This window comes from Verticillium nonalfalfae (genome assembly GCF_003724135.2).
Source record: "Verticillium nonalfalfae strain VnAa140/NRRL 66861 chromosome Unknown scaffold_64, whole genome shotgun sequence".
Classification (NCBI taxonomy): domain Eukaryota; kingdom Fungi; phylum Ascomycota; class Sordariomycetes; order Glomerellales; family Plectosphaerellaceae; genus Verticillium; species Verticillium nonalfalfae.
Window position 1 is genome coordinate 38,463 of NW_021167289.1, and position 22,103 is coordinate 60,565.

A 22,103-nucleotide genomic window follows, 5' to 3' on the forward strand; every position below is an offset into this window, starting at 1 on the left:
ATGGACGTGGGCACGCAGCTTCGAGTAGCACTGAGGCTCCAGGTGATGGAAGTGACGGAGGGTACGTACCGGGGAGACACGGGAGCTTTGCAGAAGTACCTTAGCTCAGGTAGGTACTGTGACACGCGTTTCCACTTTACGCGTCAACCGAGACCAGTCTAGAGCCACTTAACGCGCTTTGCCCTTGACGCGTTGCACCTGAGACGCGACAGACCCTCATTTGGAGTTAAGGAGCGAGGAGCGGCCCCTTCCCCCCCCCCCATTCTTCTTAGCAGCCTTCACTTTGCATATCCATTTATCTCCCTGGCACAGACTCAACATCCCAACCCCCCCCTCCTCCATCACCCCGACAACCCATCCCACCTTTCCATCGTACCCATTGCGCCTATCTGAAGCCATCGTCACATCAAGCGCGAACGATGAGGTGAGTTTGACTGACTCTTTTCTGAAGACGAGCCCTCGCTTCGTCTGCTCTTCCTGCTCTTCCTGCTCTTCCTGCTCTTCCTGCTCTTCCTGCTCTTCCTGCTCACCGCCGCCCACAGTTCTCCCTTGCGCAACCACCCCAGTTCTGCCAACCGCGGCATGCCCGCGCGGTCCAGTCGCAAACGATCACGCACCAACGGCGACGATGGCTCCTCCGTCGGACTTGCCTCGAGCCCCATGGCTTCGTCTCCGCCCGCCTTCAACATTGCCCACGGAGGAGACGACGACGACGACATTGAAGAGGATGTAGAGATTGAAGACGACCTCGACGACATGGACGAGGCCGCAGAGGATGACGTCGACCTTTTCCGCGAGGGTTTCGAACAGGACTACCGGAGCAAGGAGGATGACAGATACGAAGGGATCGATATCGACGACGAGGGCGAGTACGACCAGATGGACCCGGCCACCAGGAGGCAGCTCGAAGCGCAGCTCGCGCGCCGCGACGGTGAGGTCGCCCGTCGACAGCGCATTCCCGCCGCGTTCCTGCCCGGCGAGGATGACGATGGCGATATCGACCTCACAGCACAGCCCCGTCGCCGGCGACACGCCTATGACGAGGACCCCGACGATGCGATGGACGAAGACATCATGGACGAGGAGCTCTCGCTCGAGGCTCTCCAGGACGTCAAGGCAGCGAGCCTGACCGACTGGGTGTCGCAGTCGTCCGTGCAGAGGACCATCAGGCGAGAGTTCAAGTCCTTCCTGACCGAGTACATCGACGAGAGCGGCTCGTCCGTCTACGGCAACCGGATCCGAACCCTGGGTGAGATCAACGCCGAGACGCTCGAGGTCTCGTATGACCACCTGTCCTCGTCCAAGGCCATTCTGGCGTACTTCTTGGCCAATGCGCCGGCCGAGATGCTCAAGCTCTTCGACGAGGTCGCCATGGATGTTGTCCTTCTCCACTACCCAGACTACGAGCGCATTCACGCCGAGATCCACGTGCGCATCTTCGACCTCCCTGTCCACTACACCCTGAGGCAACTGCGCCAGTCGCACCTCAACTGCCTCGTCCGTGTCAGTGGTGTCGTCACGCGCCGGACAGGCGTCTTTCCCCAGCTCAAATACGTCAAGTTCGACTGTACCAAGTGCGGCGTCACGCTGGGTCCTTTCCAGCAGGAGTCCAACGTCGAGGTCAAGATCTCGTACTGCCAGAGCTGCCAGTCCCGCGGCCCCTTCACCGTCAACTCGGAGAAGACGGTCTACCGCAACTACCAGAAGTTGACCCTGCAGGAGTCGCCCGGCACAGTGCCCGCCGGCCGTCTTCCCCGCACGAGGGAGGTCATTCTGCTGTGGGATCTCATCGACAAGGCCAAGCCCGGCGAGGAGATTGAGGTGACGGGCATTTACCGCAACAACTACGACGCACAGCTCAACAACCGAAACGGGTTCCCCGTCTTTGCCACCATTCTCGAAGCCAACAATGTCGTCAAGTCCCACGATCAACTGGCCGGTTTCCGCATGACGGAGGAGGACGAGGCGGCCATCCGCAAGCTGGCCCGCGACCCCGGCATCATCGACAAGATCGTCAACTCCATCGCCCCCAGTATCTACGGCCACACGGACATCAAGACAGCCGTGGCGCTGTCGCTGTTTGGCGGCGTTGCCAAGGTCGGCAAGGGCTCTCACCACGTGCGTGGCGACATCAACGTGCTACTCCTGGGCGACCCGGGCACGGCCAAGTCGCAGGTGCTCAAGTACGTGGAGAAGACTGCGCACAGGGCCGTCTTCGCGACGGGCCAGGGCGCCAGTGCCGTCGGTCTCACGGCCAGCGTGCGGCGCGACCCGCTGACGAGCGAGTGGACGCTCGAGGGCGGCGCGCTCGTGCTGGCGGACAGGGGCACGTGCCTCATTGACGAGTTTGACAAGATGAACGACCAGGACAGGACGTCGATTCACGAGGCCATGGAGCAGCAGACCATCTCCATCTCCAAGGCGGGTATTGTCACGACGCTCCAGGCGCGCTGCGGCATCATCGCCGCGGCGAACCCCATCGGCGGCCGCTACAACTCGACCATTCCCTTCTCGGCCAACGTCGAGCTCACCGAGCCCATCCTGTCCCGTTTCGATATCCTCTGCGTCGTCCGCGACACGGTCGAGCCCGAGGAGGATGAGCGGTTGGCGCGCTTCATCGTTGGCTCGCACAGCCGGAGCCACCCCAACCCAACGCTGCTCTCGCAAGACCAGGACCATGACTCGATGGACGTGGCCGCCGGCGACACGCAGCGATCCGAGGCGCAAAAGGCCAAGCTGGAGGCCGAGAAGCGGAGGAAGGAGAACGAGATTCCCCAGGAGCTGCTGCGGAAGTACATCCTCTACGCGCGCGACCGCCTGTCACCAAAACTCTACCACATGGACGAGGACAAGGTGGCCCGTCTGTTCGCCGACATGAGGCGCGAGTCTCTGGCCACGGGTGCTTATCCCATTACTGTGAGTTTTCTTTTGGCAATCCTGCCAACAAGGTCCTGTCGCGTTTTGAGACTAACAGTGGTCCCCTTAGGTCCGTCATCTCGAGGCCATCATCCGCATCAGTGAGGCCTTCTGCCGCATGCGACTGTCGGAGTACTGTTCCTCGCACGACATTGACCGCGCCATCGCCGTGACGGTCGAGAGCTTCGTCGGCAGCCAGAAGGTCAGCTGCAAGAAGGCTCTAGCAAGGGCGTTCGCCAAGTACACACTCGCGAGGCCGGGCGCCGGCACTCAGTCCCAACGCAGTACCGGAACGAGCCAGGCCTCGAGGCGGACGGGCACCGCTGCGGCATGAAGAAGAGGGCAGGGAAGGGACTAGGAGGGCGCTGGGGGGCCGGTGCATGACGACGTGACCACGGATGTCTTTGGGTGCAACGAAGAGATGTGAGAGACATGGCGCAATATTGCGAGCGACGTTGGAACAGGCGACCACTGGGAAAGGGGGTCAAGGGTACACAACAGGGACGGACGGCATGGGAGGGGGCGAGCGGCGGCGGCGGCGGCGGCGGAGGGTGGGTATTGGCGAACATTCATCAATGATATCACCTGTTTTTTTTTCTCTTCACTGCCTTGTCTCTCATCTTGCACTTGTTGAGCTGAGAGCACAGCCTTGCTTGACCTGGGGTCATGATTCCAGGCGGCCCACGAGCCGGTTTCCGTGTCGAACCTCTTTGTCCCCAAGTCCGCAGTAAGTCCCCAGTCCCATGCCATCGGTAAAGCGAGCTTCTCTCTTGATATATTTAGAGCCAGACGGCAGACGAAAGTAGCAACAGCACCAACGTGCAGCACCAGCAGCACCAGCACCAGCAGCACTGCCTGTCTCTCCCCCCATTTTGCCTCTGCTTCTGGTCCCTCTCCCGTTCCAGCAATTTCGAGTGCGCGCGGCCCCCAAACCGGGCCACCCACCCACCCACCTCCACAATGGTCGACCTGTTGGCCCGAAACGGGAGCGCCCTGCTTGGCGTGCATGCCGAGCACCAACCCGCGCCTCTCGTGGTTGGTAGCCTTCTCTCGGTTAGGCGTCAGCTTGTCTCTCTGCATGCGATAGTCCTTTTCCCTTCCTTTCCCTGCCCTTCTTCTCTTCGGTTCGTTTTCCTACCCTAGAGTCAGGCTGTCGAATTTTTGCGTCGGGGGGGAGGGGGAGGGGGCCATGAGCGAGAGGAGCACAGGAATATTGGCATGATCCCGAAAACCATCGCTCGCCCGTGTTTGGCTGCTCGCCTGTGGGATTTGAGTTCGTTCCTTTTAAATGGAGCATGTTCGCACCTTGTTCGGGAGCAGGGGAAGGGGGTTGGTGATCACAAACCTCAAGCTCACATCCCGTCACATGCTGCCCTGGGTCCAGAACCAGAAAAACGACCTCAAACAGTCCGTTGGTTGTCGGGCTGTTGGCCGTCTGCTGCGACCCCCTTCGACCTCCGCTCTTGCCGTGCCATCGCCTCATGCAAGGGTCCCGCTGGTCAATTCATATCGAAGACGAGGTGCCTCTCCGTCTTCCCCTACGTCCACGATAGTAGCGTGCCGGCCGCTCCCACTCCTCTGCAGGTCTGCGCTGCATGCCGCCAGACTCTTGCCCCGAGGGCGTTTTGAGACCCGTCCTTCACACAATATATCCCATCTTCATTCACTTGACCTTTAATTCTAATACTCTCTCGACGTGCCGTGGGGCCTACGATCCCAAATCGGAACCGCCTGGTTGACCCCTGCAGCGGACCTGCGGGTGAGCCCACACTCGTTTTCAGAGACGAAATACCAACCTCGTTGACTGAAGGTTGGTCAAAGAAGCAAAAAGCCCGACCGACTTTCAGCCTCGCCTTCCACATTCACAGCAGGCCAGCATTACCATAATTTGTAATTACCCGGTGTCGTGTACTCGTGGACAACCTCGAAGGCCTACGCACGGAGGAGGCATCATCATCACCGCCGCCCTGTGGACTTGCACAGAACGAAAGCCTACCTTGTCCAGGAGGTCATGGCCGACAGCAAATCGGGCCCCAGCCTGCGACCCGTGCCGGAAACGGACGAGGCCGAGACGACCCTGTTGTCTTCTCACGTCTCGCGCCGCGATGGCTACACGCGGATGCCATCGGATGGAGCCATCGACATCTCCAGCTTCGAACACCGCCTCTCTCCTTCCCCGGACCAGGGCCTTGGCATATCCTCCTTTTCCAGCACGCCGAGGAGGCCCATCGCGCGGGTCCCTGTCGGCTCCAAGATGAGCTCGCCCGTGTCACCGAGGTCCTACCACGGCCTCATGAGCTCGCCCCAGGAGACGCGGCATGACGAACGCCAGGCAAGGACACCAGACATGGGCGACTCGCCCATCTTGGACTCTCCGGTGGACTCTCCAAAGGGGACCAGGACATCGTCGCGTCTTCGCAAGTGGTTCTCCGGGACTTGGTCGAAAGCCGCGCCGCCCGCATACGACATGGCAGAGCAGCAGTCGCCCAACTTCAGCCGTCCCCCACCGCAGCGAGATGAAGAGACAGCGTTGCGGCTCGGTGATCGAGACGGTATGGGAGAGCATTCTTCCCATACAAGCCCGGCAGACGACGACGATGCGAACGAGGAGTGCGATAAGCCGCTCCATGAGAGATACCGTGAGTTGACCTGCCAAACCCGTTTCTCAGTCGCCTCAAACTGACAGACGTAGGCCAAGTGCCGAATTACTGCAGCTCGACAAAAGATGTCCGCAAAAGGCGCGTCAGCTGGCTCTCCGTATCCATCCTGACGCTGTCCGTGTATTCCACGGCACTGAGCTGCTTGTGGTTCATCATCGCCATCGTGCAGCCGCGCTGGGGCCGTGCCATCTCTACGAACGGCGGCATCGCTCCGGCCACTGCGTCGGTCGTGTGTACCCTGTTTGCCAAGACAATCGAAATGTCCTTCGTGACCGTATTCATCTCCTTCCTTGGACAAGTTCTCAGTCGTAGGGCGTTTGTGAAGAAGTCTAGAGGCATGACCTTGGCAGAGATGACCATGCGGAACTGGGTCATTGTGAGCCATCCCCCCCCTCCCCCCTTTTTCTTACGTGCAACGTGACCTCTGGCTGATGCTCGCAGCAACCCGGATCGCTCATCACCCACTGGGAAACTATCCCCTATGCCGGTGTTACGTTCCTCGGCGCCATATCTCTTGCGGCGACTGTCGCGGCCACCTTCTACACCACAGCCTCCGAGGCCATGATCACCCCAAAGATCAAATTTGGTGGTTGGGAACACAAGGTCCTGCAAGGACACGTTCGGTCACAATATGCTAATCCTTTGTATGTGAATACGGTGTGCGCGACCCCTCTGCGCGAAAACGATCCCGCAGAGGCAGGCGGCTCGTGTCTCGACGTCCAGTATTCTGGTCAATGTGAGTGTAGCATCGTTTGTTGCTGGACGTACCCGAATGCTCACGTAGCCAGCCTATCGCAACCTACTCTCTTTCATGCGTACCTGGGACGAAATCTATGCCAATGGCACCAGCATGGAGGACAAGCTGAGCGACAGACCAGTCGGCACCACACTCCTGTATGACAACACCACAATGACTTCTGCATGGATTGAATCCGAGTTTGGCGACCCAGCAGCCAGCTTTGAGGACCATGGGAGGATCATCAACAACGTCACGCTCGCCATGCCTCACCCGGGTAAGCTCCCCGTCCATGTCACTGTCCTGGTCTGACCGGTGGACTTCTCAGGCGTCTATGAAGCAGCCATTAACCCGGTCAATGCCATTCTGCAACCAGATGATCTCTCTGATGTCGGTGAATATACCATACGGGCAAGTGTTGTGTCGCCCTCTGTCAACGTACTCTGTGTCAATATGGAGAAGAAGGAGCTTGCGCCGTTGATCTATACGGCGTGGCCCAATGCCGACACCAGCCCCACGGGTGTGGGCGACCAACTCATCGGAAGCGACAACTGGCGGGATGACGTGCCCAATATGGCCAAAAATGAGTGGCTGAACCGCACCGTGGTAGACGAGATATTCAAATGGGGACCGGAGTACAAGCGTCGGCCACCAGTATTCCAGCTCGTGAGCCGCCCTCTTCACACGCTGTTGAGGACTTCATGCGCTGACTTTTCACAGTACCCGGCCGACTTCAACATGGTCGCCAACGCAACGCACGCGGCGCCAGCCTCAGAATGGGACCAGCCAGCGAGAGATGCTCTGTACCTTCTCGCCAAATCGAGTGCTCTCGAGAGTTACACACTTTGTGAGCTGCGGTCGTGGGTCTCGCCCTGGTGCTCCACCCATTTCAGCATCTCGGGTATTGCTGGCGCACACTTGAAGGCGCACTGCGAGGACAAGGAGGACCCCGACAGCTACGTGAAGTCATATTCGGACATCACATGGTCGCTGGCCAACAGGGACTGGGCGGTACGTGACAAGGCTAGCTCTCTGCACTCCGATCAGCTTTCTGACTTGAGCCACAGAACGTCGCAGATCAGTGGCGCCTCTCGATGGATCTCAACGGCGGGACGTACAACAACAACGCTTCCAACGCCCGCATACTGACGCAGCTGGTACTTGGCCAACATAAGCTCAACCCGCTGATGCCATCCATCGCAGAGGCACTTGCCGTGCTGTCTTCGTCTACGCTCACCATTGCGTCTCTCTCGACACCCTTCGTGCATTACTGGGAGTACCCCAAGTCCATTCTCGCGTCACCAGGGGCGCCTCAACTTTTTAATGCGTCATTGCGAACTCAGGAGTATACTTCATCGCATACGTTCGCATGGCATAACATTTTCTACCTCGTGCTGTTCTTCGTGTTTGCCATCAACGTCTTTTGTTTGGGGTATCTGCTGGCACGGTCGGGGCTCGTAACGGATTACACGGAGCCGCAGAATCTCTTTGCACTGGCGGTCAACTCACCGCCGAGCACACAGTTGGGCGGAGACTGTGGCGGAGGGCCGGGAAGCCGAGCGCTTGTGGTGCCGTGGCGCGTGGGTTACGCACGGAGCGAGAACCACTATTTCTTTGAGGAGGCGAGCGATCGTCCGTTCAAGGGCAAATGGTCGCGACCCCACGCGAGGAGCAGTGAGACCCTAGAAGGTGAGACGGAAGGAGAAGTGGAAGGGCCAGGGGCGAGGAGCAGTTACAAGCGATTGAGCACAAGTCGGATGTGGTTGTAGTCTTGATATTAGGGTGCTTCAGAAGGTTTGTACGTATCTTGATTTGCAGGCCCCCACAGCTGAAAGCATTGTTTTGGTCAAACACTTGAGAAATGGAAAAACAAGCTTGGCTTGTTCCATCCCGCGTTTGTCTGAGGCAGACAGGGGTAGTAGCCGGCCGGACCTGGGGCGCGAATCACGATCGTCAGGACCAGCGTCTGACCTTTCTGGTCCTCGAGTCAAGGAGCTCTGTCTGTCTTCCTACCAGAGGGAGGTGGCTACGACGTCGGACGAGGCGACAAAAGAGCGCGCCAGTGACCAATGTTCCAAGACGGAATTGGCATGGAATCGGCACCGATGGCCAGCTAGAGACACACTGTGGTACCTGCATGACTCGGCCGGATTTGAAAGTCACGGCGTCAGTCCGTCTGTTGTTTCCATTGCAGGGGCCGGGTTGAGTCGGGTTGGCTGGCCCCAGCTGGATCGCTTTGTGAAAGCGAGTCTGTGCCTTGTCTCCGAGGAAACACACCGGTGCCCGGGAGGGTACGGCACTGACAGGAACCAGGCTGGTGCAGGGTGGTCGGCCGGGGACGATCGCCATGTCCCAGTGCGAGCAAATGAGCATGGCACAAAACGGCCAGAAATCCGCGCAAGAAACCGGGGCAGGACTAATCACGGCGCGGCCGACAGGGTTGTTTCGATGGGCATCGTGCGGGAGAGTGAGCGGTGGGTGCGGCTTGGGGGGTGGTGGGCGATTCTGGAGAGGATCGGGCTATTCGGCAGGTGCAGTGGCAGTCAGCACGTTGTACCAGGCCAGAGCTGTCGGGACCAGGGCAGCTTGGGGTAATTCGCGCAGTCGGAGGTACAAAAGCTGTGTGTGTGTGTGTGTGTATGTGTGCATGTCGGATGTGCTCAAAGTATTAATGGATGGATGCGCGGATAGATGGATGGATGGAATAATGCAATGGCGAATGGACGGGGGGTGGGCTTGTCGAGGATGGAGATGGAGATGGAGATGGAATGGGTCGGCTGTAATGAGTGACACTGCAAAACAACGCAGTGAGGTAAACAGGGCGATAGTGGTGACACTGGCATCAGGTAAGATGGACTGGCGAAGCACCGACCTTCCATGCCTGCGAGCCAATCGACGTCCCTGCATGTCATCCAAGCCGCTGCGGGTTTGCCCAGTGCCCTCCCCACACTGAAGTATCGGGTACCTTGCCGCGCTGGGGCCTTTAGACTTGTTTGACCGGGAAGGTACAGGGGCCGGTGGTCGACAGGCGCGACCGACGGGCAAAGCAGGCACGGTATAGGCGCAGACTGGGCGGGCAGGAGAGTGCGGGAGAAAGAAAAAAAAAAGACCCTCAGGGAGAAAGCCCAGGACGCACTGCCCAGACCTCGCTGTCGCACCTGCCGCCTTGCCGGCTAGCTGGACAAGCTTTTCGCAGGCCCCATACTGTTCTTGGCTTAGCTTTCGAGCTCTTCTCCGAGAGACCCCATTCTGCGCCCCCAATGAGCCCCCCCCGTCCAGTGGGTGCGGGCGGGCATTCGCACTGGAAAGCGAGATCCAATGTACCAAGTAATACCAACGACCTGAGTAGATAACCTGGCTACCTAGGTAGGTAGGTAGGTAGGTAGGTACGGTACCTTACTTACCTACAGTGGGTGTGCACGGCAACAGACAAGCGCGACAGGCAGGACGGCACACCCCATTCTCGGTGGTCTGAAATACCTCGTGGTCACCCGTCCGCTTTCGACCGCTGATAATCCTGCTTGCTCCCTCCCCTTCTTCTTCCTTTTCCCTTTCTTCCTCCTTCAGCTCCCAATTCCCTCCCGGCAGCATCTTCACTCTCCGTTCACGTTAGTATTTCCCCTCCCCTCAACTTGGTGCATCAGCGTCTTGTGCCAATCGTTTTTTTTGGTGCTATTCCACGCTGCATCATCCCTGCGTTGTTGGCGCTTGGCTAATCGTCTTGTTGCAGAAACCCCAGCTTTCGACTCTTGTCGTCGTTGTCGCACGAGCACCATCTACCCAAGGTAAATTGATCCTCAATCCCCTTGTTTTCGAAGTTCCTTTGCTGCATCGCATTCGCTACACCCCAATTGTGGCCAATTGGTCGCTCTCTGCATCGAGGGAAGCTCTGGGCTACAACAGACGCCAAGTTTTCTGCTATCCGACGGTCTCGTCTCGCGCGATGGGCTTGGCGGGCGCCGTCTGCAGCTCCAGGCCCCGGGCCATTCAATACGGACACCAACTGGTGGTCCGGCACCAGCCCCAGGCCTGGAAGCTCGGAGACCCGTGTTTTCGCGCTCTCTGTTGTTTAAAAGCCTCACACAGCAACCATTGCTTTCGCCTTTTCCCACCCTTCGTCTCTTATTCAATCAGGCCGATTCAGCGTTCTGAGTCTTTGTCGTGCCTTGGCGCATTCTTTGACCCGGGCCTTCTCGCTAACGAATCCCTCTCAGTTCATCTCATCTCCACTCCCCCACCACCGCCAACATGCCTGCCGTCAACACCCTCGTCGCTCGCGACGCCCTCAACCAGCTCGCCAAGCGCAACTGGCCCAAGCAGGAGCCCGGTCTGATGGCCGTCTTCGTCATTTGCGGCCTCGTCGCCATTGTCCTCATCGGCATCTACTTCTTCAAGTGGAACAACAAGAGGAAAGCCAGGGCCCAGACCCAGCAGATCTAGAGAACTAGCGCCGGGGACGCACCCCAGGCAGCGGCCGGGGCCTACGCCTTACCGCTTCGACGGGAATCAACAATTCTCGACAACCAAGCCAACGCTGATGGACAATTGATTTCGGACGGGATTTCTTGCTCACGAGGGTCATGAGGCGTTGGAAAGGCGGCGGGGGTCTCTTTCGGACGCGTCACCGCACTTGACCGTCGTGCATGATCCGCCATCTTGGGCAACCCTGAGCGGGGCGTGTGCACTCGTTGGCAGCGGTCGTTGGGCCTTGGGTCGAAGTGTAGACGGAGGGCGTTGGGGGGAGCCATGTCACACCATTACTTTTGTACAAACGCGCGCATCCATCCATCCAGTACTATCTGGTCTGGACATCTTTCGCGGAGCAGCGTTCCGTCTCGGTGCTTTGCGTCGGTAGCCAGATCAACTCTTAATGACACGATACCACTTAAAGCTACATTTGTTGTACCATAATCCATTGGCTCAATTGACGTGAAAAGAAACAAAATCTGACCCTACAATGACACACTGTCGCCAGACTCCAGATTCATGTCCACTCATGAGCCGCGACACCTTTCTCCGATATTGAATACATAATACACGGCTCCCTCGTCCGTGACCTATATGACGAAGCTTCTCGGTTTTCAGCCGTAAGACAAAACAGACAATCCCGTGCTCAACAAGCTGCACTCACCCCGAAAAGGCGCCGCCTGCCTCAAAGTACATCGTATCTCAGCACACAGGGTCTCGCAGCAAGCAGGACCTCCAGTCATCGACATGGTCCCCCCCCCCCCCTCCCCCTCAAACGAGGCCCCACGCGATCAACAACGGCATGGCAACATAGAGAAACACCATGGCCACAACAGCAGGCACGACGGGAGGCGTGTGCTCAGCGGCGCAGCCGATCAAGGCGATGACGAAACCGAGGGGCCGCACGACGAGAAGGCGCGGCAGCGCCGCGGGCCAGCGTAGCAGCACCAGCCAGCGGCGGCGGTGGTCGTCGTCGTGTTCGCTGCGGCCCACGTCGGCCGCGAGCTGGCTCTCGAGGCGGGCGTTGATGTCGTGCGGGCTGATGAGGCGGTTGACGGAGGCGGAGAAGGAGCTGGCGCGCGAGCGGCCCTCTGGGTCGGTGGCGACGCCGAGACGGGATCCGCCGGGGGACGGCGAGGGGGGGATCTCGCAGGTGCGGCCTTTGGCGCGGTTGTAGGCTTTTTGGTGTTTCGTGTTAGTGTGACGTGCGGCGCTCTCTCATCTCATGATTCCTTCGGGGGGCAGAGGGTGGGGTGTGCATGTGGAAGGGTGAAGGGTGTGTGACAGGGGTGTGGAAGCAGCAGGAGCGAACAGCATGAGGAAGCGGCAGGAGAAGGCACAGCAACTGAAGATTGAGTACCAACGTCATTGCGTCATTCCGTGATGTTCTGGATGGATGTCTTTGATGTCTTGCTGGATCAGGGTGGGAATCTGTTTCCTTACGCATTCTGCCTGTTGTTTTGGGGCGTGCACGCGCCGTGCCAGGGTAACAGGATCCTCAGCTACAGATACAGTTCGTAGGTAGGGTAGCTACAGGTAAGTCCTGGTCCGACGTCCACAGGGGAACCCTCAAGGCGGCAGCATCGGCGGTGCGTCGTCTTGGGTTGTCAGTGACGGGCTCGATGCGCTCCCTTCGTCAGGGGGTGCGAGGCACACGTCTTGAGCTCGCAGATGGCGGTGCGACGAGACAAGTGATGTGGTGAGCTGGCAGGCAGGTTGATGAGAGGGAGGGAGAGGTCGGAATGCGGTTGACCCAGTCTGAGCTGCCAAGTCGGGCGGGCCAAAGTCTGCCAGTTCAGTCCCTTGGCTTTCGTTGTCAATAGGAGAAGAGCCAGGAGCCAGGACCGGGAGTGGGAACAAGTGCTGTTTTCAGTTTCCCTAAGGCTTCCGGGGGCGCTGCCGTCTTGCGACGAGCACAAGCCCATTCATCTCACTGATGCCGGGTGGGGGACACGACAGACGGGACATGGTCAACTGGCTCGTTGCTGCGCCTTGCACATTTGCCTCCAATGCGTTGGAAGCATCAAATTAAAGTTCTGGTGTTCGAGACAGGTGCATCACCAGGCCTGCCAAGCACAGCCCTGTCGAGAAGCGCTGCTGGCTGGGGACCTCTACCTACCTAGCGGGGAACAGCCTGTCTGCCCACCCTAGGTAGATACCTACCTACCTATCACGAGCTTGTTCCCCCTTTGTCGTGGCCCATGGGCAGCCTGGGGGCCCAATTCACGCCGACAGACAACCCACCGTCTGCTCCAGTCCATCGCGGCATGAGGGACCGACACAACACCTCCGAATCCGCGCAGGCCGGAGTTCCGTCCTATCATTCGGCTGACTGTGCCGTGGAACAGCTACGTCAGGCCCCAACTGGGTGAACCACATAAAAAAAGAAGGACGCGGGCTTTTCGCAGCAACAATGTCGACCTGAGAAAACAGCAAATACATCCATACATCATGGCGACCATGTCCTTCTTCGAACAGCTGCAACGCGTTCACCGCCACAATGTCACGACGCTGCGCCAATCCCCAGTGGCCGAGATCTCAGGCGCCTTGGGAGATCTCGGCACCCTGCTGCCCTTGATGATCGCGCTCGCCATCCAGGAGGACATTTGCCTGGACAGCACCCTGGTCTTCTCGGGACTCTTTAACGTGGCCACTGGTGTCATATTCGGCATCCCGCTCCCTGTTCAACCTATGAAGGTGCCTTGCCCTCCCATCATGGAAATTCTGACTCATTGACTATTGAAATTAACCACGTGCTCCGCCTCCAGGCCATCGCCGCTGCAGCCATTGCCCGACCGAACACCGGTTTTGAGGATGTGATCTATGCAGGGCAATGGGTTGGCCTCGCCGTTCTCTTGATGAGCTTGACCGGCTTCCTCCAGCGATTCAGCGCCGCGGTGCCCATACCCATAGTCAAGGGCATTCAGTTGGGCGCCGGTCTCTCTCTTGTCATGGCAGCTGGCTCCAAAATTGCGGGTTCCCATGACAGAACCCCTCTTCTGGATTATGCCGCCTTCGTGGCGCTCGTCGCTACACAGACTATGCCGCGATTTCCATACGCCCTGTGTATGTTCGTGCTGTGCGTCGCAATGGCCCTGGCTTCGGTCGTCCATTCGGGGGGCTGGGCAGCTTTGCCAGGTCTGCGACTCTGGGAACCTCGTTACGTTCTCGGGTTTTATGATCCTACCAGGTCAACAGAGGCCATGGCCATGGCCCTCGGCCAACTGCCCTTGACCACCCTCAACTCGGTTATTGCCGTCAGCGCTCTCGCGACCGATCTGCTGCCGAATATGCCTACACCTTCCGTCACGTCCATGGGCATAAGCGTGGGTCTCATGAATCTGACGGGCAGCTGGTTTGGGGCCATGCCTGTCTGTCACGGCGCTGGTGGACTAGCAGCTCAATACAGATTCGGGGCCCGCAGCGGTGCCAGCGTCGTCATGCTAGGTCTGTTCAAGCTGTTACTCGGACTCTTCTTCGGCCGCAGTCTCATCAACCTGCTGGCTGAGTACCCTCAGAGTCTTCTTGGCATCATGGTCATCGCAGCTGGGCTGGAGCTTGTCAAGGTCGGGTATTCGCTCAATCATGGGGCGCCGGATCTCTGGGAGAACTCGATACAGCAATCTCAAGAAGGACCGACTGTGGTGAGAAGGCATCGCGACATCACAGATGAGGAGAGAACGGAGAGATGGACAGTCATGATGATGACTACAGCGGGCATAATAGCGTTTCGCAATGATGCCATTGGTTTTGTAATGGGTCTCGTATGCCACATGGCGTATCGGGTGGCGGAAAGGCTACCGCGATGGTATCATGCCAGGCGATCCAGTCTCTTCTCTGGTGCAGGAGAGCATACCCCTTTGCTCAGATAAAAATATAGTCTCTGGTTGCAGGGTCGTCCGTCACGCTGGGGTTCCAAGGTGCTAAGGAGGAAGTCCAAGAAGAAAAAAACTGGTCGAAGTGCTAGTTGGGCTCTTTTTCCCTAGACCCATTTCTCTGACAAGCATTCCGTTGTCTGTGATGCAGTGCCAATTTTTTTCTTTGGGAGAGACGTAGACGGGGAAGGCTGAGGACAGGAAGTACCTACAACAGTGCCAGATCAATCAAAGCGGGCAAGCGCATCCAAGTGTCAGCGCTGCAGGAGCCTCGGCACAACCCGCACCTTACCCTGGAGGAAGCAATGGGCTGCTACGGCGTCAATGTCTGAGGTGCCTGTCTCGTGCTGGCTCCTTACACCTTCCACACCGAAGGTACCCCTTGATCGAGATAGATAGGCGGGCAGGTGAGGCAAGTCTCGCTGGCGAGGAAAGAGGTACCCAACCAAGGGTGTTGACCAGTCGCGCGGGGAAAGAGGAGCCCATCGGTGAGGGAAAGCGCTATCTGACCAATCACAAGGCGCGCCGACCCCATCGACCCTGTCGTCCTCTAAGGTGAGCCCATCACAAGGCAGAGACCAAAGGGCGACTGGCTCTGGCGCCCAATTTTTTTGGGAACCTTCCCTTCCGCATCGTATCCCGGCCGAGCGCATCACGACGCAGTCCCGTCGCATCTGACCAAACGCCCTTGTTGGCTCGCAGAAGACGAAGGAGCTGGTCTGTTGCCGTCCGCGCAGAGCAGCGATGACTTCGTCCCAAGCCGGCCAAAGCGGCCAGGCGCCCGAGCTACCGATGCCCATCCCGACGACACCACCGCCAAAGTCCAAGCCCGTCACGCCAATGCCTGCGACTGCTGCGCCAGCGACACCCACCGCCGCCGCGACGACAACGACTACTCCACCACCGCCTCTACCGAGCGATCAACCGTCGGCAACCGTACCCGCTGGTTCATTCGCGGCGTCCGACATGGCTTCTGTCGACGTCTCGGTGCCCACGGCTGGCCATCCCATGGACAGCCTTGTCGAGGGGGTCACCTCCGAATCCCTCGACACCGATATGCCTGATGCCCAGCCATCACTGGACCAGCAACAGACGCAACAACAGAACAGCCAAGGCCTCCAGAACAATCGCCATCGATCACAATCTCACACCCGTTCCTCCAACCTCAGCCCCTTCGATGTCCCCTTCCCGCGCACGCCCATCTCCGCCCTTGATGCCAACGCGTACATGGCCATGGCCCTCGCGCAAATGGCCGGCGATTCAATGATGCAGCATCAGATGGCCCAGCCACCCTCGACAGTCACCCCGGCTCAGGTCACACTCCCCAGCAATCTCACCAACGGCGCCGACGGCGTGACCGCCAGGGCTAGTAACCTGCCGGATGCCGGCGAAGGCCTCGAATCCTTCGCACGAATAGAATTCGCCGACAGTGTCTTCCAGATGACGACTTACGCCGTCATAATCGGACGCGACCAACGTGCCCTCGAGCAAGCCAGGAGAGATGAGCGGCGCGCCGAAGAACACAGGCGGAGGGCGGCGGAGAACGAACGGCTAGGCCTGCCTCCACCATCACCCGTAAGGCATGACAGAGGCAAATTCAGCAAATCCTACGTCAGTGAGGAAGGTGGTATGCTGGGACCTGAGTCCGATAGTGACGAGACTGGTCGGCCCAAGAAACGACGAAAGACCAGCACCAATGACGAGCCGGAGCACCAAGAGGCGGATCAATCGCAGGAGAACTTGATTTCAAATCGCCAGTACATCTCGCATACTCCTGGTGCTGCTGCTGTCGACCTTGCATCATTACGACCGTCTCCCTACCACGTGCCCATCATTGGCATTCACTCTCCAGGACCCGACATCGCCAGCAAAACAAAGGCAATCTCCAGGGAGCATGTTCGCATCCAGTTCAATCAGAAAGAAAGTGTTTTTGAAGCAATACCGCTACACAAGAACGGCTTCTTCGTCGGAGACGTCCTGCACAAAGAAGGCACAGTCGTCCTCCGAAGTGGCGATACTCTTCAGATCAAAGACGTCGACTTTCGCTTCCTTATCAACGGCGTTCCTGAGGGCAAGACCGGCGCGGAAGAAGAGGTTGAAGAGGAACGCATGAAGAAGAAGCGATACTCTGAAGGCGGCAAAGAGATGAGCTTTGAGTTTGAGGCATCACATGGAAACGGCCAGCTGCAAGACACAAGTGACTCGTCATCCGTCCTCAGCCCTCCCGCACCATCCGATGACGAGGATTCCGAGGCCGAGGCGGGCGATGCAAGACCGCCCAAATCCGCGGTCGACACGACAGCTGAGGTCGATTTGGAGGCGATGGATGCCGATGCAGACGCAGATGCAGATGCCGATATGGACGCCCCTGCTGAGCCGGAACATGTACAAGTGAAGGGCGAGCTCGGGATGGACCCTCAGCCGGAGATGTTGCTCCCACCGATACCAAAGAAGCGCGGCCCTGGCCGTCCGCCAAAGAATGGCATCATGTCTAAGAGAGAACAGCGACTTCTCAAGAAGCAAGCACAGGAGATGGCAAGAAAGACACTGCCACAGCCTCCACCTGGCGAGCCACCGATCAAGCGAAAGGTCGGGAGACCTAGGAAGCATCCTTTGCCTGAAGATGGCGGCGACCGTCCTGAGAAGCGCAAGTACAAGCCAAGGAAACCCAAAGAAGAAGGAGGGGAAGGGTCCGATGCAGAGAGACGTGCCAAGGAGAAGAAGGACAAGAAAGTGCGGCCCAAGTCACCCCCCCTTGAGCTCAAGATTGAGGATTACACAGAGGAACAGCTGCAGAAGCCCAACAAGAATTACGGCGTTCTCATCGACGAGACGTTGACAGCTGCCCACGCCGAGGGCCGTGCCGAGGGTCTTACGCTGAAGCAGATCTATAAGCGCATTACGCTCAAATATCCCTGGTTCTACTTCCATACCGAAACCAAGGGCTGGGAGTCCAGCGTGCGACACAACCTAATTGGGAACGAGGCTTTCAAGAAAGACGATACGACAGGCCTCTGGTCAAGAGTTCCAGGGGTCGAGCTTGATGCCGGCAAGAAGCGTAAGGCTACCTCGCCCGACCGCACCCTCGCGCCCGGCTACGGGCCGTACGCGCACCCAATGTACCCACCATATACAGCGGCAGCTCCTCATATGGCGCCGGCAGCGCCTGGAGCACCAACATATCAGCATCAACCCCAAGCCTATCACCCTCAAACTTACAATGCCCAACAACCACAACCCGCCAGGCCTCCCCAGTATTCCCCACCAGGATCTGTGCCGGTAGCCAGCCAAGCACCCCAGCCCGTTGCAGCACAGCCAGTCGCGCCAGCACAACTCCCTGGCTACGGCCCTGCTCCCGCCGGGGTTGCCCAAACCTCAACGTACAGCTCGCCGTACGCATCAAGACCTCCGCCGGCCAACCCAGCAGTCAAGACCGAAGACGGCACCGCTCAGGTGCATGGCCCCCCGGCAGCACAGCCGCCAGCGCTGGCCCTTCCCGGAGTCCCGATTCAGCCACAACCTGCTACCAACCCGCAAGCCGCGTCTTCAGCGCAGCGAGTAACTCAGACACCACCGCTACAAAGCCAGCAGCGGCACGTCATCGAGCCTAGGCTCTTCCGCTCCGTCTTAGGCCTCAAGAATGGCTTGGTCGAGAACATGAAAAAGGCAAAGAGCCCAAAGGGCGAGGCTATTGTCATGTCGGCACTCAACCGTTGCCTGGGTCTGAAAGCAGCAGCAACGGAAAACCCCGCGCTGGAAGACATTTGTATGCGAGGCATACAGAAGGTCTTAGACGGCTACTCTGGTCAGAGCAAGAGTCCCACGCCTGGGGAACCCGCTACGGCCAAGGCAAACGGACCAGGTTCGGTGTTTGACCCCAAGGTCTTTGCCGCCCTCGTGGGCTTCAAGAATGTCTCAACCAATGCGCTCAAGGCAACCGTGGGCGAGAGTGTCGCTGAAGCCGTCGCGCTGTCGGCAATTGACCGGGTCCTTGGCCTAGCGGAAGCCAGTATTGTGCCACCCAAGGCACCTCCCCGTGATGGCAGCCCGCCAGAGGCTAGCAAGCAGTCTAGCTATGAGGTGATCGAGACTCGTTTGATGGCGAACGTGCGGCAGATGCTGCTTGGTCTGAACCAGAAGTTACATGGAGCATGACACATGCCTGAAGAGGAGCATAGGAACGGCGCTTCGGAGTGCAGCCTAGCACTTATTTGCTCGAGCTCACATATGGGCTTCATGGGCGTGACTATGATTATGACATCAACATCTTAGGGCAGGAGTTTAATGCACGCCTCGTCGGGTTAGACGGAGAACAACAGGTAGCGTGTGAATGATATTTACCAGACTCACGCTTCACTAAGATCGTTCAGGGTGACTGGTGACCGATGTATTCGTTTAACAGCGATGTTCATCACGCGAAGGCGTCCGTTGGACAGGTCAAATCAATCGCAGCGATTTGGTTTCGTAGCATTTCTAACTTTCTCAAGAGCTAGCGCAACATCCAAACTCCGGCAATAGGAGTCAAAGCCTGAAGAAGAGAAGCTCATGCTGCTTAGCCTCCACGCCAGGGCCTACGATCAACTCCAGTCATATGCCGTCGGCGGGTTGGGTGGCTCAGTCAGGGCCCGGCGGAACCTCCGCCCCCCCTCACGAGGCACGACAGGCGCTCGGCGGGTTGGACAGGGCGGGACTCCTTCTAAGCGCCTCCTAGGCTCGGACCCCGGACCTCTCCCTGGCGGCGGTTCAGTGCCCCTGAACCGGTCGCGCCAACTCTCGCTATTCATCCTCGTCGTGTCAACTGCTGTCTTTGGGCCTCCACGAGAGACGCCGAGTGTTTCTGTAGCCTCTTTTCTGTCGTCAACTGGGCAAAACGAGCGGGACTGATGTGGGAAGGCAATCTGATGATGATCATGGGGCAGAAGCCGCCTCATCGAATCGTGATAGGCGCTGGAGATGCGGTCACCTGCCGCTTTATTTTTGGCTCGGGCCGCGTCGCGCTCTGCCTTGACTTTAGGGGTTTCTGCATGCTCGGAGGGCACGGCGAGCGCTTTGGCGAAGACTTCATCGTACAGGATTTGCTGCTCCTTTATGAGGGGCGGGAGGTGGAAGCCAATGGGAGCGTCGTTGTCGAAGAAGGCATCGAGGAACCGGAGCTTCTCCTGAATCGTCATCGCGTCCCAGCTGGTACGGCACGATGACCTTCCAGCGATCGGGAGATGGTTTGATGCCTTGTTGACACGAGGGTGTGGGGTCTCTTCGGCAGGCTGTGGCGCCTTGGTTGAGGAAGATTCACTTGAGCGGCTGGCGGAGCCTGTGTTATTTCGAGGGAACTTCCAGTCCGCCTTCCCATTGCCTAGATTCGGATGGAAACCCTGAGAAGGTCCGCCCAGGCGGTCATCATTATCCAGGAATGCTCTGTGCGTGGTCTGTATGGCAGAGCTTGCTATAGGACCAGCATGACCGAAGTCAGGACTCGACGCCATGGCATTGGTGTTACTGGTGATAGGTTTGCGCAGGCAAAGCGGCCTGATTGCGATTTCTCCAGCCTGGACCTGCTGGTCGCCCTGCAAAGGCAACTCGGGCTGGTGTTGTCTTGAGGGTAAACGTAAAGGGGCGGGTATTGGACTGCTATAGGCGGCCCCAGAGCGGAACCCATACATGTTGTCGAACCTGAACTCGTCGGAGTCGGAGTCATCTTGGGGAGCACGGGCAAGAGACCCTGCAACCCTGCGGTCCCGCCAAACCATGGTGTCATCTGTGATAGGGGGGAACAAAGTGTGCGAGCCTCGGTTTGTGTGGTCGCTATGGGCAGCTGCGAGAGCCCTGTTACTAATGATGGCCTCACAGATGAGCTTCTTCTCTCCGGACCTAATCGCACGCTTCTCGGCGTTTCTGTTAACTTCCTCGTCGGGCATGTCGAGGTGGCCACGAACCCCTTTCTAAAAAGCGTCGACCGCCTCTCCACCGCGAATCAAAGAGCTGGGTTGACTGTGCTCGGCGCCCGTGCAGGTGGCATCTGTGTTTGTGCTGTGAAAGGTAGTCGAATCTATCCCCGTGGTGATCTCTGTGCATGTAGCATCGTCTGATGGAAGAGAACTATCAGCATTCATAAGGGTATTGTGCTCACGGTGTACTCACATTCCATTTTGCCTATCTGCCATTCGGTATTCGCCTTGGCCTCGGCAGCACTATCTCCAGGGACTTTGGTCATGAGAAGATGCCTCTGGTAGAAAGGAACTCGATGCGGAAACTCACCATTGCTGAATGAAGGAACATCCCTCCCGCCAGATTCATGCTTAATTCCGTAGACACGACTGTTTGGGTTCATACCGCAAGGATAATGTAAGTCGTCCGGCGAATGGTCCTCCGAGGGCGAGCCAAGCGCCTGGTTTGCAAAGAATTCTTGATACGTGAGCATCGTCAAGGAGTCCTCCTCCGTTCCAGGGACACATGTCGGAGGCGAGGGCACAGCCACAATAGTTGGGCCATTCTCATTATATCGAGAGGGAGCAAGGGCGGCTCCAACATTGGCAGGAAGAGACTTTGGACTAGGCTCCTGGCCACTGTATAACAATGTTGGAGTGAACTTTCGTAAGGGTCTCTCGGTCATCTCAGTAGCAATTGGCTTCTTGTGTTCCAGCCAGGAGACGATATCCCTGACAGCTGGTTTCCCTGACGCATTTGACGGCTTGCGGCCTCCTTTATAAGAAGGCGAAGAGTCGGTGTTGGATGTCTTCGAGGACGCTTCTTTGCGCGAAGCCATGACAGCTGACGTCGAAATAGGGGTGGCGCCTGAGGCAGGAGTCGAGGTTTGTTTGCGGCTGAAGCCGGAAGTGAAACTTGTCGTTACGCCGGTGATAGGTCGTTTCCTATCCAGGATGCCTTCATCCGGGTGATCGGGGGAGGCTTGGCCGCCTTCACCTTGATTGCCGGGGCTCCATGGCATTGAGCTTTCGGCACGCTGATCCATGACGCGACGACCGTTGATGCCAGGCACGGTCTTTACACTACCGGTCTGTACACAAGCCTAGGCAGGAAGAGTGCTCTAGACGCGGATTTTTTTCGGTAGTCAGTATTTGTGGATGAAAGTGACAGGCGTCACTGGGTGGGAGACGTCGATATTTGATCTTTCTGTGTCAAGTGGCGCTGTTGTTTGTGCAAGTGATGGCCAAGAGTGGTGTTGGCAGAGTAGAGCTTCCAAGAAAGCAGATTGGGAAGAATTGGCAGATTTAGGTGTCCCGCGAAGCCGTGAATGGATGACAGTACACATTGCAACCGTCTTTTTTGGCGTCCCTACCCGTGCCGTTCAACAACAGCCGTTGCCTTGGGCATCTGGGTAGGCGTCGTCAAGGCAGACAGCCCTTGATGTATTCACCTAAACTTGCAGATGAGGAATGCAAGTCCTCAGCCCTCCAGAAGAACAACACTGAACACAATGTTGATGGACAT

At 58.1% G+C, this 22,103-nt stretch overlaps 5 protein-coding genes across 5 annotated transcripts; 3 read left to right on the plus strand and 2 right to left on the minus strand.

Annotated features, from left to right (window-relative positions):
- Positions 1–45: 45 nt before the first annotated feature.
- Positions 46–3,250, plus strand: MCM2 (MCM DNA helicase complex subunit; the record flags this gene model as incomplete). The annotated part of the gene is made up of 3 exons (XM_028641841.1): positions 46–61; positions 452–2,916; positions 2,987–3,250. The coding sequence occupies 3 exons, from the start codon at positions 46–48 to the stop codon at positions 3,248–3,250; spliced, it is 2,745 nt and encodes a 914-aa protein (XP_028494226.1).
- Positions 3,251–4,927: 1,677 nt separating this feature from the next.
- Positions 4,928–10,752, plus strand: D7B24_007737 (uncharacterized protein; the record flags this gene model as incomplete). The annotated part of the gene is made up of 9 exons (XM_028641842.1): positions 4,928–5,555; positions 5,609–5,952; positions 6,018–6,312; positions 6,365–6,589; positions 6,641–6,978; positions 7,033–7,323; positions 7,380–8,001; positions 10,043–10,097; positions 10,527–10,752. 9 exons carry the CDS (start codon positions 4,928–4,930, stop codon positions 10,750–10,752), a joined length of 3,024 nt encoding a protein of 1,007 aa, XP_028494227.1.
- Positions 10,753–11,550: 798 nt separating this feature from the next.
- Positions 11,551–12,226, minus strand: D7B24_007738 (uncharacterized protein; the record flags this gene model as incomplete). Its single annotated transcript, XM_028641843.1, has 2 exons — positions 11,551–11,957; positions 12,223–12,226. 2 exons carry the CDS (start codon positions 12,224–12,226, stop codon positions 11,551–11,553), a joined length of 411 nt encoding a protein of 136 aa, XP_028494228.1.
- Positions 12,227–13,230: 1,004 nt separating this feature from the next.
- D7B24_007739 (uncharacterized protein) lies at positions 13,231–18,809 on the plus strand (the record flags this gene model as incomplete). Its single annotated transcript, XM_028641844.1, has 3 exons — positions 13,231–13,476; positions 13,548–14,420; positions 15,357–18,809. The coding sequence occupies 3 exons, from the start codon at positions 13,231–13,233 to the stop codon at positions 18,807–18,809; spliced, it is 4,572 nt and encodes a 1,523-aa protein (XP_028494229.1).
- Positions 18,810–19,231: 422 nt separating this feature from the next.
- On the minus strand, positions 19,232–21,624 carry D7B24_007740 (uncharacterized protein; the record flags this gene model as incomplete). Its single annotated transcript, XM_028641845.1, has 2 exons — positions 19,232–20,589; positions 20,793–21,624. The coding sequence occupies 2 exons, from the start codon at positions 21,622–21,624 to the stop codon at positions 19,232–19,234; spliced, it is 2,190 nt and encodes a 729-aa protein (XP_028494230.1).
- Between the last annotated feature and the right edge of the window lie 479 nt (positions 21,625–22,103).